The sequence below is a fragment of the Momordica charantia genome (genome assembly GCF_013281855.1).
Source record: "Momordica charantia cultivar OHB3-1 chromosome 11 unlocalized genomic scaffold, Mcharantia_2.0 BLBB01000011.1, whole genome shotgun sequence".
Classification (NCBI taxonomy): domain Eukaryota; kingdom Viridiplantae; phylum Streptophyta; class Magnoliopsida; order Cucurbitales; family Cucurbitaceae; genus Momordica; species Momordica charantia.
Genome location: NW_028275159.1, coordinates 17,205,051 through 17,222,584, shown reverse-complemented (window position 1 = coordinate 17,222,584; position 17,534 = coordinate 17,205,051). Strand labels below are relative to the sequence as shown.

At 41.2% G+C, this 17,534-nt stretch overlaps 1 protein-coding gene and 1 long non-coding RNA gene across 8 annotated transcripts in view; one reads left to right on the top strand and one right to left on the bottom strand.

Annotated features, from left to right (window-relative positions):
* Nucleotides 1-4,015: 4,015 nt before the first annotated feature.
* On the bottom strand, nt 4,016-12,912 carry LOC148208227 (uncharacterized). The gene is made up of 2 exons (XR_015788765.1): nt 6,372-12,912; nt 4,016-4,351 (listed from the first exon to the last, which is right to left on the bottom strand). It is a non-coding gene; the product is annotated as an uncharacterized LOC148208227 (long non-coding RNA).
* A 218-nt stretch (nt 12,913-13,130) lies between these two features.
* LOC111023964 (uncharacterized) overlaps nt 13,131-17,534 on the top strand; it is a 48,415-nt gene continuing 44,011 nt past the window's right edge. The window contains exons 1-6 of one of the 7 annotated variants that reach the window (XM_088119596.1): nt 13,131-13,838; nt 15,446-15,623; nt 16,558-16,669; nt 16,743-16,865; nt 16,976-17,068; nt 17,176-17,278. In XM_088119596.1, coding sequence (XP_087975722.1) covers nt 15,489-15,623; nt 16,558-16,669; nt 16,743-16,865; nt 16,976-17,068; nt 17,176-17,278 — 566 coding nt within the window. In that variant the 5' untranslated portion in view covers nt 13,131-13,838; nt 15,446-15,488. Of the gene's footprint in view, nt 13,839-15,445; nt 15,624-16,557; nt 16,670-16,742; nt 16,866-16,975; nt 17,069-17,175; nt 17,279-17,534 lie in introns of those variants that run through there. The other 6 variants (XR_015788764.1, XM_088119595.1, XM_088119592.1 and 3 more) reach the window with 6 other exon arrangements.

Sequence of the window (17,534 nt, the reverse complement as noted above, 5' to 3'; positions counted from 1 at the left end):
CGTACACATTATCTAATAATATATACATATTCTTGTTCGTAAACAACTTGAGCTCCCCTACCGCCACAGCTGAGACGACCTATCCCGTTCCGACCTTGAGAGTCATCTCTCCGACGTCAAGCTGCCTCCAAGAACTAATTCCCTAAAATGAAGAACAAACTTGATTAGTGGCTTCTGAATCCAGTATCTAGGCGGAGTCAGCGTTCTTCACTAAACATGTCTCCAAAACAAGTAAATCATATTTACCTTCATTGGCTTTCTTCTTTTCGGCCAAGTATTTTGGGCAATTGCGCTTCCAATGCCCTTCTATATTGCAGTAGAAACACTTTCCTTTCTCTACAACATTGGCCTTGCCTTTCTTGGCAGCGGCAGCAGTGGAGTCAGATTTAGACCCCTTACCAGCAGCTTTCTTCTTCTTGAAAGTCTTACTTCCAGAAAAAGAGGGCGCGACTTGGTTCCAGAGCATGAACCTCGGTTGAACCTCCTTGAGGTGGCAACACTTGCCTCCCCTTATTGTTCCTTACTTTTCATAAAAGACTATTAGGTATGCATCTCGTGTAAGAGCGTGGTAAGAGTGTACTCCAGCTTATTCATAACCGCATTGCTAAGGAATGGCAGGAAACTCTTCGGAAGAGATTACATAATGAAGCTGACCTGACTCTGCTCATCTATGACAGCCCCGTTCGACTCTACCACATTGAAGTGGACCATCAGGTTGTGAACGTGTTCTCGCACAGAGGAGCCCTCCTTCATGCGGGAGTTGTAAATGAACTTAAGGGCTCCGTGTCGAGCCTGTGAGGTCGGTTGTCCAAACATGCTCTGCAGCGAGTCCATGATCTCCTTAGTGGTGACCGTGTCCTCGTGCTTCTTAGCAAGCACATCAGATATGCTAGCCAAGATGAAGACCTTGGCCTTGTCATTGGCCTTGATCCATTTGTCATAGACGTTGCGCACCGCCACAGTGGCGTTAGGCGCAGGAGCTTGAGGACAATCCTCTTGAAAGACGAACCTAAGATCATCTATCACGAGAATAGTGTTTAGATTCGATTTCCATTGTTTGTAATTCTCGCTGTTTAGTTTTTGCGCGGCTATGAGTGCAATAATAGAAGTAGACATGCTGAAAGTAAAAACAAACCTATATTAGTTTCATGCATTAGCCTTTAAACCCAATCAAATTTTAGCAAAAGTAATTAAGCACCCTAACAAAATTGTTTTGCAACGACGCTTCAGTGATTTAGAGTAACAGCCACTCTAGGGCAGACAGGTACTCCTTCACTGAATTGAGACGTTCTCAAATAAATTTTACACCAGAATAACTCTTATTCCTATAAACTTTAGTCATCGTTTATTTGGTCTGGAAATTGTTAACTAATTTAACAACTCCCCCTAAGTGTAACCCACCATTTTCAGACCTCGGAGGTTTGCCCCAATAATCCGGCCGTAGGGAAGGAAAATATTGGAGCAAAACCTAAGAGACCCTTATCCATTTCTGAAGTTTGCCTTGGTTTTGATTCCATACAATGAACCCTCCGTAGGGATGGTCGCTCCAAGACGACACGCAGGTCATGTATGAAACCTCACGGTGCAAACCAATGGCGGAGACCGCCTGATGTGTTGTCACATGTCCTTCTCCCACTTACTATGAATATTATCTTCATTCACCTCGATATTGAACCATGCAAATATCTTCTGTAGGACGGCCATGCCCAGGGCGACACGAGGTCGAGCATGGAACTCTAGTGTGAATATAAAGGAGAACGTGAGAGATTGAGAAAAGTATGTTATATATACTTTGTATATCAAATATATACGCAGTATATTACATATTCTCTTTTGCTCACACTTAGTATTCTAAGACTAGGGTATATTACTTAGATAAATTCCAGCTAAATGAAATTAACTAAGTGAATTTTTAGTCGACCCAATATGACTATTATATTGGTAGTTGTACATTAATGTTTTAGTTTATTAAACGATTTAATAAACTAATGACATTATTGCATGCATGTAAAATATTGACTAATTCAACCCCCAGGTCGGTTCCCAGGTAGAGGTGTTCCCTTACGGTCAGCTTAAATACCTCAACCTAGACAGAACCTTCCTTAGACAGGGTTCCCTTATAGGCAATATTTTATATTTAGTCTTTTATCATTTCATTTTAAACCTAGTTAAAACAAAATAAAAGACTACCCCTAATCATATTAGTGTTGGGTGTGTTGCCCTAAACTCGTAGTTTGTATTTTGTAAAAATAAATGTATATTCAATAAAGTTTTATTCAATAAATTTGTTGTTGAATTCATAGCATTGCATTGTGCAAAATCCAATGAACTAAACATCGAAGGTTATTTTAGTGTAACCGGGACAGTATATGTACTGGGTATATATTTGATATACCCTTGATATACGAGGTATATATTTGATATACCCAGATATACAAGTGAATAATATCCCGTGAATAACCTAAAGGGTCTATAGTATATGGATAAGGCTGGATACCTTATCCTGACAACACTATGGATACGGCCCACTCTGTAAAGGTTACAGACGACTCGATCCATGTCGTTCATGTGGAGACATGCGAGTGGGGGTATCCTATACAATGAGTTTGTATAAGACCGGACCACGAAACAGCCAATCTTTAGATGTAACATCGTTAACTAATAAATTGCTGTTTCTTAGGATGACCAGAGAACTCATTCTCAATCCTGAGTGAGTTATGGACTCCTGCCCGTGAGGGCTCGTCCTTTGATCTATATGGGTGAGAATGGCCCGAGTTACCGACTCAATGTTCCTACCATTTTGGGGACGAGACCGAGTGGGGAGCTGTGAACATAACTTCACAAGATGGAATTCACTCCTTTCCGACTTTAGGGGAGTAGATGAGTGTTCTTTTAAATGCTGACTCTGGGACTTGAACAAGGGGCCCCACCCTCTCATTGGCTCAAGAGGGACTTTCGGTTATTGGTCGGACCATAACCGGGTTGTTCAATAGAGGAGCAGTGGTATTTAAGGAGTAAGATGTAACTTAGGGGTAAAACGGTAATTTGACCCAACTTGAGTTACGAGCACTCGTGAAGGATTGACTCGTCATTTATGGTCGTATATACATGGACACGAAAACATTCTGCAGTGAGAAGAGTGCAACTGCGGGTCTTTAGTGGAGTGACTCGTAGTTAACGAATGTTGATTAACTCGGTCAATGAGTTTGACCGATTAATCTCGTATCGTTGGAGCTTCGGATCTGTAGGTCCATTAGGTCCCCTTGCGAGCTCATAACGGGTAAAACGAGGATCAAGTTTTTGGAAGAATTTGAACTGTTCAAATTTCTTAAGGGATTATATGTATATTGATACATTATAATATATAGTTAATTGTAAATTAAAACTATATATTATGAGAGAAATTCTTTGAATGAGATTCAAATCTCATTCAAATAAAATTAATATGAATATGATTCATATTAAAACTATAGGTTAAAAACTAATGCACATAAGATGTACATTAAATCTATAGGTTATACAAGAGAGAATATGGTTTAATTAAATATGATATATTTAATTAAATATTAAATAATTAATTGTTAATTATTTAATATTACATTTAATTAATTAGTTATTAATATTAATTATTTATTAATTTGATTAATAATTATTTAATATTACATTTAATTAATTAATTATTAATTTGATTAATAATTATTTAATATATTAATTATATTAATATTAATTACTTAATATAATTAATTATTAACTCCTCTGCATCATTGCACGGGAGTGGGGAGTTAAGTTACGCTCCCCACGTTACTGTTTTTACTGGGAAATTTTGCAGAAACGTTCTGCGAAAACAGAACAACAGAAGAGAGTGCGTGGAAATCCCATCTCTCTCAAGCTCTCTCAATACTCCATGTCATTCTGTAACGCCCCAGAATTTCCCACGCACTTCTAGTCACGTCAACTACTCAACTAATTAAACTTAACCCCAAATACGTCATGTCAACTCCCTATGCAACAAAGATATAAAATCAAGTTCCATTTTTCATCAATTCAACAATACATCAATTAGATAGAGTATCGATCAACAACAATCGTGGGCCACCTCACGTGGCAATTTTATTATTCAACTAGGCAAAACTCAACGAATGGAAGAAAACTAAAATAGGCACCTATCCCGAAATGAAATAACAACCAGTGGGAACCTCCCAATAAATCAAATACAAACAAATGGTTTATTGACCATAACATAAGGTCTTAACTAAAAACTTAAACTAAGCAAGAGTGACTAAACAGCCTATGGTCCTCGCTCGTCATGTCTCCTCTGTCCCATCACCATGGTCGCCCACGAGTCCTTCACCTGAAACAATCATTGTAGGGGGGGTGAGTATATTAAATATACTCCGTAAGTAGCCCTCACCACACACACACATCATACTCGACTATAACAAGAAACATTCGTAGTCATGCTTTTCAATACATCATGCATTCAAACATAAACATATTCCATAAAATTTAGTGACAACCACAGCCAGGAAGCACAATGTAGTCATGCTTTTCAATACATCATGCATTCAAACATAAACACATTCCATGAAATTTAGTGACAACTACAGCCAGGAAGCACGTTAACAACCAACCTCTAGTCTCCCTAACATCACAAGTACCCCTACGCTTATCACAGTTATCCTAACCTTTCACAGTTATCTCCTTCGAGTAGAGTCGGCCCCTGACCATTTATACCTAGAGCCCCGACACTACTGCATCGGCCCTCGACCATTTATACCCGAGCCCCGATGACTTCACCATCTATTGGCCCTTGACCATTTATACCCAAGGCCCCAATAGTCTTCCTCCCAAAGAACTCCTCGTATCGACCCTCGACCATTTATACCCGAGGCCTCGATACTCCATTAGTGACGTATCAGCCCCCGACCATTTATACCCGAGGCCCTGACACTCACTCGTTCACTCCATTAGTGGTGTATCAACCCTCAACCATTTATACCCGAGGCCCTGACACCCACTCTTTCATTCCCTTCAAGAATCCAACTTTCACCAGAGTCTTACCATAAACTTTCTTATACCACTAACCCTGCATCTTTCAACTCACAAGTACAATTCAGCATGCTTCCACAACATAGACAACTTTTAAAAACAAGATAATAATCCAATCACGCTCAATATCCTACATCATTATTTAACAAGTATTTCTAAGGATAATAGCTCACAAAAACACGCCGAACAAAACATGCATATCCAGGCAACCAACATTACTCCAGCAATACTCAATCGTTTAGCAAAGCAGAAAAATCCCACCATTTTCATCGACAAACATTCAACACAACTCCAAGCACATCGACTAACGTAACGAGAATTATTTAGCACAATGACGTAACAAAATTTGCATAAAACGCTGCAAAACCATCACGTTAGAGACCATTTAGCATACATCAACGCACGCACATGCCCCTTGTCTACTTACACACAATCGCGCCCTTAAGTTTTGCGTCGACCTCACACCTAAGCACACCAAAACAGAAAATACAGCACGTTACGTACGCTATTTAGCCTTCGAAATCAACTCTAAAAGGGTTCGAATGACGCATTACTACCACAACCGACTTCGTATAGATGTGGGTCACCTAGATCTAGCTCGCCAAGGTGTGGGTAGCCTAAATCGAGCTTCGAACGGATGTGGGTCACCATCAAACGTCCTAAACACCGCTGTAACGTACAAATCCCGCCGCTGGAGTTGTTGTTCGTCGGATTGTAGCAGCAGGTCGCCGCCGTTTCGCCGCTTACCACCCGCTCGCCGTGCGCCGCCGCAGATCTGGCCCGTCGCCGTGTGCCGCCGCGAGGAGGTGCGGCGCTGGTTCGTTGCATACCGCCGAGATGTGCCGCCGCTGCTACAGACCACCGGGATGTCGGGGAGGTCGCGCCGCCGGTTCGAAAACGTGATACCCACGCCGGAAAAAGCCGCAAAGCAGCGGGAAGATGGCTGCTGCTCCGCCGCGACGCCGCCGTGCCCGCTGCTGATGAACTCGCCGCCGTGAGGTAAGGTCGCCGGTGAGGGAAAGTGAACTGGGGGGCGGCTGCTATCCACGTGAAGGAGAAGGAAGGAGAAGATGGAGTCTAGGTTTTTTTCCCTTTTGTTTTTTTCTTTCTTTTTGTTTTAAAACCAACCCAACCCAAAAGCCCAATATATCCAAGCCCAAGAGGAGAAAGAAGTCCATTCCATCTTAAAACAAGGCCCACTACACGAAGTCCGGCGAATATAAATTTAATTGGAGTTTAGAGCCTGATGAATATGTATAAATTTAATTTAACAATTAATTTAGAAATTAAATGAAAAATCTCCTGATTCGAGACCAACTAACCTGAGGGACTCGGGGCGTTACGCATTCCAAACGAGGTGCTCCCACAAGCACGGTCTTGAGACCCAAGAGGATAGCGAGGAAGACACGGTGGTGGTGTTCGGGTGGAAACCGTTGAAGAAACGTTCTTCAAAGGTATAAGTTTTCCCCTGTGTTTTTCTTCTTGCACATTGTGATTTTGTTTCCCAAATTTCACGAACAACGGTCCGCTTCCGCTCCGGGATTCACATCCCTTCAATTAGAAGATATAACCTAATGTCTAATTAATTTTATACCCCTTTAAAATTAATTAACTTAGACCATATGTTTGCATGCAATTCTTTATTATAGATTTTAATTTCTATATACCAAGTTTTATAACTCTTATAAAATTTAAGAAATTAAAACTATAATCATGCATTGTAAGCATACATTAATATAACAATTATATTAATTAAAGTAATGTCATGTTAAATGCAACTTTATTTTTATCTAATTAATACAACACTTATATTAATCATGAAAATAAAACATGCATTCATACATTATAACATTTATAACTATATGATGCATGATCATACATACATACTATGCATGTAACCTATGGTGGGATTTTAAAACTATATGGCATACAATATGCAATATGCTTTTAATTAAAATACACATTCACAATGCATAAAATAATTAAATAGCAAAGTTGGACCGGTTTTGGCACCCTAAGAAAGCAAAATGATACAAAAATACACAAATAAGAAAATGACTGCAACCGCAAACTGGAGCCATGGAAACATGTCGAAAAACATCTGGGACAGCGCCTCAGCACCTAAGGGCAGCTCCACGACGCTGCTGCAGCAAAAAGCCACAGTAGCAGCGCCACAGCGCTACAATGCAGGGTCGTGGCGCTGCTGCATAACGCCATGGCACTGTCTGCGCGGTCTGCTTCATCTTCTTCGCTGTTTTCTGCTACTTTTCGCCCAATCCGACGCCACGAACAACTTTCGAGTGACCCAAACTTGCAGACTCGATACAGAAACTCAATGCCCAAAACACCAAGCCTTTACATGATCAAATCAAGACTTAAATTGCAATCTACTTGCCAAAAACTGGAAATTTTCCAACGCGCAAACCCATATTTCGAAAATATGAAAACACCCACCAAGAACACCGATTTTGCTCCCAAAAATCAGAACATCAACGCAGCTCTGATACCAATCTTCAGGTCGTCCATCAGACATGACCTTCAGGTCGGCCCTTAGGTGAGCTCTTCAGGTCGGCCACTGTAGATCAGCCACCAAGGGAAGATCGTAGGTCGGCCACTTAAGGTCGGCCACCAAAGGGAAGGCCTCCAAAGTTGGACCTTTTTCTGTCTTCCACGTGGTAATACGATTTTCACCCCAAACATTGGCCCCCTCTCTGGCTGGTCCAAGTTCAACCTGATAGAGAAGTTTTTCCTGGGTTTGAAAATCTACCTAAGTGGTGACTTCAGTCTTTCGAGATTGAAGTAGATCACAGGTCGGACGTCGAACAATATATAATAGGTCGGACGTCGAACACAATGTTATGGTCATAACTTGAGCCACTTTAAGAAACTCAACTTAGACTTGTTATGTTGATTAAGTTTGGTGTTTGAAGAAGCTTGACCTGAGCTGGGCGCTTAAGAGTTGGAGTAAGAGCTGAGAAGCTCGACCTAAGCTAGGCGCTTAAGGGTTAGAGGTAAGAGTTGAGAAGCTCGGTCTAAGCTGGGCACTTAGGAGTTGGAGTAAGAGATGAGAAGCTCAGCCTAAGCTGGGCGCTTAGGAGTTAGTCATGCATACTTTGTATTGGGTGAATTCAATCTCATCTTTGTCATTTCGAACTTGTTGTAATTTTTCGTACATCGCACCTCGAACATGTTAGTTTAGAGGTTTGGATTTTTTCTTTTATCAAATTACATCGCACCTCGAACTCGTAAGTTTATGGGTTTTAATTTTCTTTTATTAGATTACATCGCACCTCGAAGTCGTAAATTTAGAGGTTTGAATTTTCTTTCATGGAATTACATCGCACCTTGAACTTGTAAGTTTAGAGGTTTGAATTTTCTTTTATGAAATTACATTGCACATCGAACTCGTAAGTTTAGAGGTTTGAATTTTCTTTTATAGAATTACATCGCACCTCGAACTCGTAAGTTTCGAGGTTTCATTTTGGTTTTGAATTGTACCTTGGCACTTATGTCATGTGGGAGTACTTGGCCCCCATTGGAATGTAGGTCGGATGCACCCAAGTTGGGTCTGTCATATTGGATCAAATATGATTAAACGATGGAAGTTCTTCCTTTGGATGAGGAGGAGATGCGATGGAGGAACTTCCTCTAGGCGGGGATGAGTTATCTGATGACAGCTTTTCCTTTAGCGGGGGACGAGCTGAGATGAAGCTCTTCCTCTAGGTGGGGATGAGCTGAGATGAAGCTCTTCCTCTAGGTGAGGTTGAGCTAAGATGAAGCTCTTCCTCTAGGCGAGGATGAGTTGAGATGTAGCTCTTCCTCTAGCCGCAGATGAGTTGAAATGGAGCTCCTCCTCTTAGCGAGGTTGAGTTATTTGATAGCAGCTCTTCCTCTAGCCGGGGATGAGTTGAGATGAAGCTCTTCCTCTAAGTGGGGATGAGTTGAGATGAAGCTCTTCCTCTAGGCGGGGTGAGTTATCTGATGGCAACTCTTCCTCTAGCTGGGGACGAGCTGAGATAAAGCTCTTCCTCTAGGCGGGGATGAGCTGAGATGAAGATCTTCCTCTAAGCGAGGTTGAGCAAAGATGAAGCTCTTCCTCTAGGCGAGGATGAGCTTAGATGTAGCTATTCCTCTAGTTGGAGATGAGTTGAGATGGAACTCCTCCTCTTGACGAGGTTGAGTTATTTGATGGCAGCTCTTCCTCTAGCCGAGAATGAGTTGAGATGAAACTCTTTCTCTAAGTGGGGATAAGCTGAGATGAAGCTCTTCTTCTAAGTGGGGATGAGCTGAGATGGAGCTCTTCCTTTAGGCGAGGTTGAGTAAAGATGAAACTCTTCCTCTAAGCGGTGATGAACTGAGATGAAGCTCTTCCTCTTGGCGAGGTTGAGTTATTTGATGGCAGCTCTTCCTCTAGCTGGGCATGAGTTGAGATGAATCTCTTTCTCTAAGTGGGGATGAGTTGAGATTGAGCTCTTATTCTAGGCGAGGTTGAGCTAAGATGCTCTTCATCTTGGTGAGGTTGAGTTAAGATAAATCTCTTCCTTTAGGCAGGGATGAGCTGAGATGGAGCTCTTCCTCTTGGCGAGGTTGAGTTATCTAATGGCAGCTCTTCCTCTAGTCGGGGATGAGCTGAGATGAAGCTTTTCCTCTAGGCGGGGATGAGCTGAGATGGAGCACTTCTTTTAGGCGAGATTTAGTTAAGATGCTCTTCCTCTAGCAGGGATGAGCTGAGATGAAGCTCTTCCTCTTGACGAGGTTGAGTTATCTGATGATAGCTCTTCCTCTAGCTGGGGATTAGCTGAGATCAAGCTCTTCTTCTAGGCGGGGATAAGCCAAGATGAAGCTTTTCCTTTAGGGGAGGTTGAGTTAAGATGCTCTTCCTCTAGGGGATGAGCTGAGATTGAGCTCTTCCTCTTGGCGAGGTTGAGTTATCTGGTGGCAGCTCTTCCTCTAGCTAGGGATGAGTTGAGATGAAGCTCTTCCTCTAGACGAGGTTGAGATAAGATGAAACTCTTCCTCTAGGCGAGGTTAAGCTATCATCGTTTACACGTCGACCGCTTAGCTCGGTCCTTGAAAACATCTCGGAGATCTCCGTTGGTACGCGAATATTGGATTGTTTCGTGCGTGCCATAGTTTTGTTTGGTAGGAATAACTTAAAATGTCATTTCCCACAGACGACGCCAAATGTTTATGCAAAAAATGTGACGGGGTATGATCTGGTCAAGGTCGGTCACGCAGAAGAGCTCAACCTACTCCAGGTATGACCGTCGAGAGAGCTTGACCTGCTCCAGGTATGACCATGGGAAGAGTTGGGGTATCCGGGATGACCATCTCAAAGGGTCGAGGTCGGCTGACTGGGATGAGCTAAAGTGTCAGGAATGAGCTGAAAGGCCACTTGGCGAGGAAAGACCTACACAAAGGAACAAACACTTCGACGATCAAGTCAGTTTTGAGTTCGACCTTAGTATGAAGGTCGAGCTAGAATACAATACCTGACTGAAGAGTGAAGTGCCCTATTTATAGGCTGAGGTACTCGACAAGGAATCCGACCGGCAGTTGAGCATGTCGGGACCAAGGTTGACCTGTCGGGGGTATCTATTCCAGTTCATACTCTTGTCATCCTGGAATTTGGCTAAGTATGGAAGGTCATTCCTCCCTTGTATGATCTTCAGGGAAGACTTTCGGGTAGGCCTTCAGGAAAGGCCTCAGGTCGGCCATCGGACAAGGCTTTTAGGTGGCCCTCAAGGAGCTCTTCAGGTCGTCCATCAGGCAATACCTTTAGGTTAGACCTCATGGGAGCTCTTCAAGTCGGCCACTGTAGATCGGCCACCAAAGGGAAGATCTTCAGGTCGGCCACTACAGGTCGGCCACTTCAGGTTGGCCACCAAAGGGAAGACCTCCAAAGTTGGACCTTTTTCTGTCCTCCACGTGGCAGTACGATTTTCACCCCAAACAAACTTGAAGTAGGTATTCTTCTTGATTTTCGATCTTCATTTTACTTTCTTCCTCTTCCATTATTCGTAGTAGTTTCCATCTACTCTATCTCTTCCATCATTCTACTTCAATCAGAACTCATACACATGACTTAGGAGACTATCCTTATACGACAAACTAGGCACCTAAAAAACCCGACCCAAATTTAAGTTGCCCTTCTAAATGGTTTGTTGGGGGTTAACCACGCATGACCGACCTAGATGAACCGAGACCAGAAGAGCCGACCTGACAGGTCGGCCTTAACAACCTTGACAAGGAAGGAACCCGTCAAGCCTCATCCCTTAAAACGGGGAACAGACCGGTCACTGCCAAGGACCGATGGTCGCTCATCGGGCCCTGTCTGAGCAGTGAAATACACTGATGGGACGTACATCTACCCCATCTACCGCTATAAATACACCACTCATCCATGGGCCCATGTACGAGAAATTTGTCTGATGCTTACCTATTGAGCTGGCTTAAATACTAACTTGGGCATCGAAGTGGCTTACCTCTTTGCAGGTACCTCGAGAAATCCTCCAAGTACTGTCGGCCGACCTCCGAGCTCGTCTTCCGTACCTCGGCGGAATATTGCATCGACACGGTTAGAGAGTGATTTCAAGAAATAGAGAGAATGATAACTCTTTCATCAATTTTATAAGAAGCTATAATAGTGGTATATATATACTATTGTGAGTACAAGTGAACTATTATGGCAATTCAATTAACCATAAATCACTAACATAAGAGAGTAGTAAGTTCTCTTTCACGAGCAGCCTTTACAAGTGATAGAGAATCTTCGATGTGTGGCCTTTATTAAACCCAACAAAAAGAGACTAAAATGTCACTGTTTTTTAGCCAATTATTTGCTAAGGCAAGTGTTAAGGTATCCATGTGGTAATAGGTTGATAACTGGACCGAATGTCTCGGTATAATCAATATCTGCAACCTGATAGAAGCCTTTTTGCTACAAGATGGGCTTTGTAGCTTGTAATGGAGCCATCAAAGTTCCTCTTGATGTTAAGGACCCATTAGCAACCACCTATATCTTTTTATCACATGGCACGGGAACAAGGACCAAGGGACCAAGGGACCAAGTATTGTTTTTAAGCAGAGTATTATATTATTTTTTTCATTGCAGCAACCCGATGATCACAAGACAAGACAACCTTGATAGAAGGGGGTTGAACTTCTGGATAGTCAGCCAAGAAGACATTTGGTTTGAAGTTTCCTTTTTTTGCACGTGTGACCATAGGATGAATATTAGATGAAGGGGCTGAATGCAAATTTATAGAGTTGGCTGCATCTTGACATGCAGAAGAAACATAAGAAGATCCAAAGGGCAAAACTACTGCATCCTCATTTGAGTGAGATACTACTGGCAATGTGACCATCGAATTAGCTGTATCACTAGCATTCGAATTAGTTGTGTCACTAGTAGAAGCAGGATAATTGCCACACTTTTTCTGAGCAGGGGTAGGCATGGGATCAGTGGATAGGTTACGTGAATTGTCAAGAGCAGATGAATTTGTAGGTAGAAATGAATTTTCCAGGTATAGATGTTGTGGAAGTAGGATAATTGCCACACTTATTCTGAGTAGGGGTAGGCATGAGATCAGTGGATAGGTTCACGCATGGGATCAGTGGATAAGTTACGTGAATTGTCAAGGGCAGATGAATTTGTAGGTAAAAATGAATTTTCAGTTATAGATATTGTAGAAGTAGGAGTGAAACCTGTTTAATAAAAAAAAAGTTGGACTATTAAAAGAATAAAATGAGATTTTGAAAAACAAAAATATGTTTTTAAAAGTTTTTTTTTTTGAAATTTACATCGAATTCAAAACATTTTATGAAAAACAAAAAACATAAAATTCAATTGGTTATTAAACATCAATGTTTTTCAAACACAAAAAATCAAAATCCAAAAACACAAAACTATATGTTATTGGGATCCTAAATTTTCGATTTTGAAAAAGAGATTTTTAGTTAAATCTTAAATCTTTTGGTCTCAAACTTAATTAATCTCTTAATTATTTTAGGATTTTATTTGGATTTTGATAAAATATTAGGAAAATCCATTAGCATTATTTTTGGTTTAATCACTTTTGTTTTATTTTGGAAAATAAAGAGAAAATAAAGAAAAAGAAAAGAAAACCTAAAGTTTCCCTCCTTTCTTTGATGCCAGCCGCCACCCCCCGTGTCTTCTTCTCCGGCGAACGGCCCAGCGTTCTCCACGAACTCCGGCGATCTGCAACGACCCAGATCTGCCAGCACCGGTTTCCTGCAGCGTTCTTCGCGGCGGCGCACGACGAACGGATCAGATCCACGGCAGCCTCGACGACCTGCTGCTACGACCTCATCCTCCGGCGACGTGCGCAACCCCCGGCGGCCGTCTCCGACGAACAGCAACTCCGGCGGCCACGAACGGCGACGATCCCTCAGCATCGAGCAAAAGCAGCCACGAACCCGACGACCCACGGCGTTGTCCAGCAGCGGCGGGATCTAGTCTCCACGGCGGCGTCTTCCCGGGCGGGCCTTCTCCACGGCGGCGACGCGTTCCAAGCAGAACCGGACAGCAGCGGCAGCAGCCCAGGTCCGGCGAACTCCGGCGTCGTTTTGCGTAACTCACGGCGTGATTCCTCCGGCGACCCCGCGCCCAGATCTGTGACGCCCAGCAAGTTTCTTGACGTTTTCCTTCATCAGTTTTGTGTTACCCAGCCCTTCCGGCATCAAACCAGGAAGCTCGAACCTCTTTGAGCTTGATTCTACGGTGTCGGACTCCTTCGACATTGATCCAGTTTAGTAAGGTTCTGGAGGTAACAGAGCATTCAATCGCTCTTTTCGTTTCAATTAAATTAAATTGGATTCTAACAGGGAACATAATCTCTTTTGTTTTGGGTACCTATTAAATTGAGCGTGTCATGAGTGTGTCATAAGTGTATCATGCGTTACTAAAAGCATGTTGAATGTTGTCCTGGTTGGCTATGCTGAGTTTCTTGTTCTGTTATGGTTGGGATGTGATGGTGGAAATTATGATTATTTGTTCCGGTGCTATGATTGGTTATGTTTAAAGCATGTTGGCTTTGTTGTTTGGGTTTGGAACATGGTGAATTGTGTGAGGCATAGATGTTTGGTGCATATAGCATGTTGAACTGTGGTGAGTTGAATGGTGCATGGGACCATTGTTTAGAAAACATATTGTAGGATCTAGTGTGATTTCTAAAATGATATGGTCAAGTGAAAGGGTGAGTATCAGGGCCTCGGGTGCAAATGGTCGAGGGTGGATACGCCAGAATTGGATTATATGAGTGTCGAGGCCTCGAGTACAAAAGGTCGTAGGTCGATGCGATGAGTCTAGCTGAGAGACAATTATTGGGCCTTGGATGCAAAGAGTCCAGGGTCAATAGGTTGCGAAGTCATTGAGGCCTTGGGTACAAGTGGTCAAGGGTCGATGCAATAGTTCGAGGCCTTGGGTACAAACGGTGAAGGATCGAACGCCAAGTTTCTGTTGAGGAGTGTCAGGGTCCTGGGTAGGGTCGATACAATTCGAGTAAGTACTTGGAGAGTTGAAGGTGGTTGAAAAAGTTGGCCAGAGAGAGCTAGGGATTGGAGCGATTCGTAGTCGGGAGGACTTGAGTTAGAGTTCGTGAAATGCATGTTGATGTACTTGTGATTTAGATCTTGTTATATATGTTGTTTATAAACATGTTGTGTTGACGAGCATAATGTATTGATGTTGTGTTAAAAATGCTGTTTGTGCGTGATCCTTTAGATAATGCTGCTTACTGAATACGGTGGTTGTACTCAGCCCCCCTTTTTCCTAGTTCTTGTAGATAATGTTATGGAGATTTTAAGGCGTGGTGATGGCGTGGAGGAGACTCGAGCATGAAGGGCATAAATAGCTTCCGTTTGTTTTATTTGATTATTTGATTAGGATAGGTCATTAGGGGTTCTTTTAGTTTACTTTATATTACTTTTATTTGTACTTTGGCTTATGTAACAGTTCAGGTGGTTAGTAGGATGTCTTAGTCGATTCATTTTTTAGTTTGGATTTTTATTAAAGGTTGGGTTGTTGGTTTCGTTTGAGAAAGTTTAATGGAGATGTTTATTGTTTCGTTGACTTTTTAAGTTAGGATAATTGGAGCTTGGTTTAATGGCTTAGGCTTGGTTTGTTTCTGTTTATGCCATTGATTACGGATTGAGTACTTTTATCAGAGTGGCGTAGCGGTAGCGTGGTGGAAGTCTTCCCATTTTTGAGTTGTGTAAATGGTTGAGTTTAGTAACGGTCACTTTTTGGGATATTGAAAATACTGTGGCATTACATTTTCATTTTCACTTTGTATGAACTTTTATTTTACGGTATGAAAAATGTTGTGTTGCAAAAAAAAAGGTTCTGAGAATTTTTGTCTTTAATGTGGCTCAGGCTCATAATAGGAGTGAATTGATCTCTAGAACAGAAATTGAGAATGGGAAAGCTGAGGGACAACACTATCTCAGGACTTTTACCTACTAATCACGCTTTTGCAGTTCACTATCCCGGTTATCCTTTGTCCAAGCGTCGGGCAATTGAAACTCTAGGAGGAACACAATCAATTCTTAAGGTACTACTATTAGTTGGTATCAAATCATTAGACACCATTTTGAAATACCTATTGTTCTTGTATCTTTTTTATTTTGAAGAGAAATAGAAAACCGTTTGAATTCAAAAAACAAAAGATATACTAAGGGCTAGGGGTGGAGGTCACCCCAAAAACTACATTAAGAGAATGTAATTACAAAAGGATTTCTCGTGGTTTGAACACCACCGAGAAGTATCTACACTATTCCAAAAGAAAATCCTCTATAGAACAAGAGTCTTCAAAAACTCTTTTATTTCTTTCTTTCCATAAAAGTTAAAGGAGAGCTCTAATAACACCATTCCATTGCACCTTTTCTTTGTTTTAACCTCTCATTCACCAAATATTCCGGCCTTGCTTGATAACTATTTTATTTTTGGTTTTTTGTTTTTGAAAATTAAGCTTATATTCCTTTGTCTTATTATCAACTTTTTAAAACGTTTTAAAAATCTAAGCCAAATTTTGAAAACCAAAAGAAATAGTTTCCAATAACATTTATTTTACTTTTTTATTTTTATAAATTTTGGTAAGAATTCAGATGTTTTTGGTTGTCTAGGGCCCTGTCTGCCACATGTTTGAAATAAAAAAAGACATGCTGTTACATGTGTCAACACATGTTCGGTGCGTGTCCAGACATATCTGTGTTCAACATGGACACTTTGTCATGCATCGTAGTGAAAGATCTAATAACTATACTATTCGGAAACAAAGAATTTTGTCTTTTGTTAATGGGATTGCCTGTAGTATTTTCCAAACATTGAATTTTATATATGATTTTTTAAACATCATTTCATGAACTTAACTTGTTTACAACTATATATGCATTATATCCTCGATTTCTTTTGTTCAATTTATTTCAATATATCTTCATAGTTTGAAAGTTCTACTTTTCTCCTTTAAACCTTACATGGTTGTCTAGGTTCATGGTCTCCAGTCAAATAAGTTAGAGCTTCGCTTTAGACCTGAAGACCCATATTCACATCCAACATATGGGGAGCTTCGTCCATGCTGTTGTTTTTTGTTGAAAATATGTATGTAGAAGTACATTCTTTTCAAAATTTGAAGCATATGAACTTAATAACTCAAGAATTGATATGATGACAGGTCATTCAAAAGGTGATGCTATCGAAGGAATCATGAAAGATGAAAGAGAAGTACCTATAGAAGATGAAGTAAACCTCAAGTTTGAGATGGTTGCTCACGTGCCTGAAGCATATCACTTCGAGGGTTTGATGCATACTTGTTTTCTTGTGCTTAAGTTATATGATTTACCCTTTCTGAGGCATCTGTATATCTGTTGGTTACATTTTCTAAATTTCATCTGAACATTTTATAAGGCATGGCTGACTACCAACATGTTGTTGCTACTCATGCGGATGCTACAAAGAGGAAGAAGGGGAGTTGGACAGAAATGCGTGAGCCATGTTTAGGTGTTAATTTTTGTGTCTAGTGTCTATATTATTATTATACATATGAGAGTGATGCATGTCTGCAATGGATTTTGTATTAAATTTATTAAATGGCTAAATTGTACCAGTGATTTATACAGGGAAGGTTAATGTCATCGATGTAGACAAGGAGGATATTATGATTTTAGTTCCTCCATTATTTGCGGTCAAGGATGTGCCTGAAAGTTTAGTGTGAGAATTTTTTTCATCTCATTTGGTTTTTTGGATACGTATTCGTTTGATTGTACAGTTCCAATATATCTTATTATATACCAGCCTAGAGTTTGAAGTTGTCTTCTATTTGCTTCCCTTGTCGAAGGACTAATTTTTAGTGCACTTAGTTTCTTTTTGGACCATTGAAATTTCGCAAGACCTTGCTAGTGGGGAGAGTTTTCCAAGGGGCTGAAGGCCTTTATAGGCTGTTTTAGGAACTTTTTCCTCGTGAAGT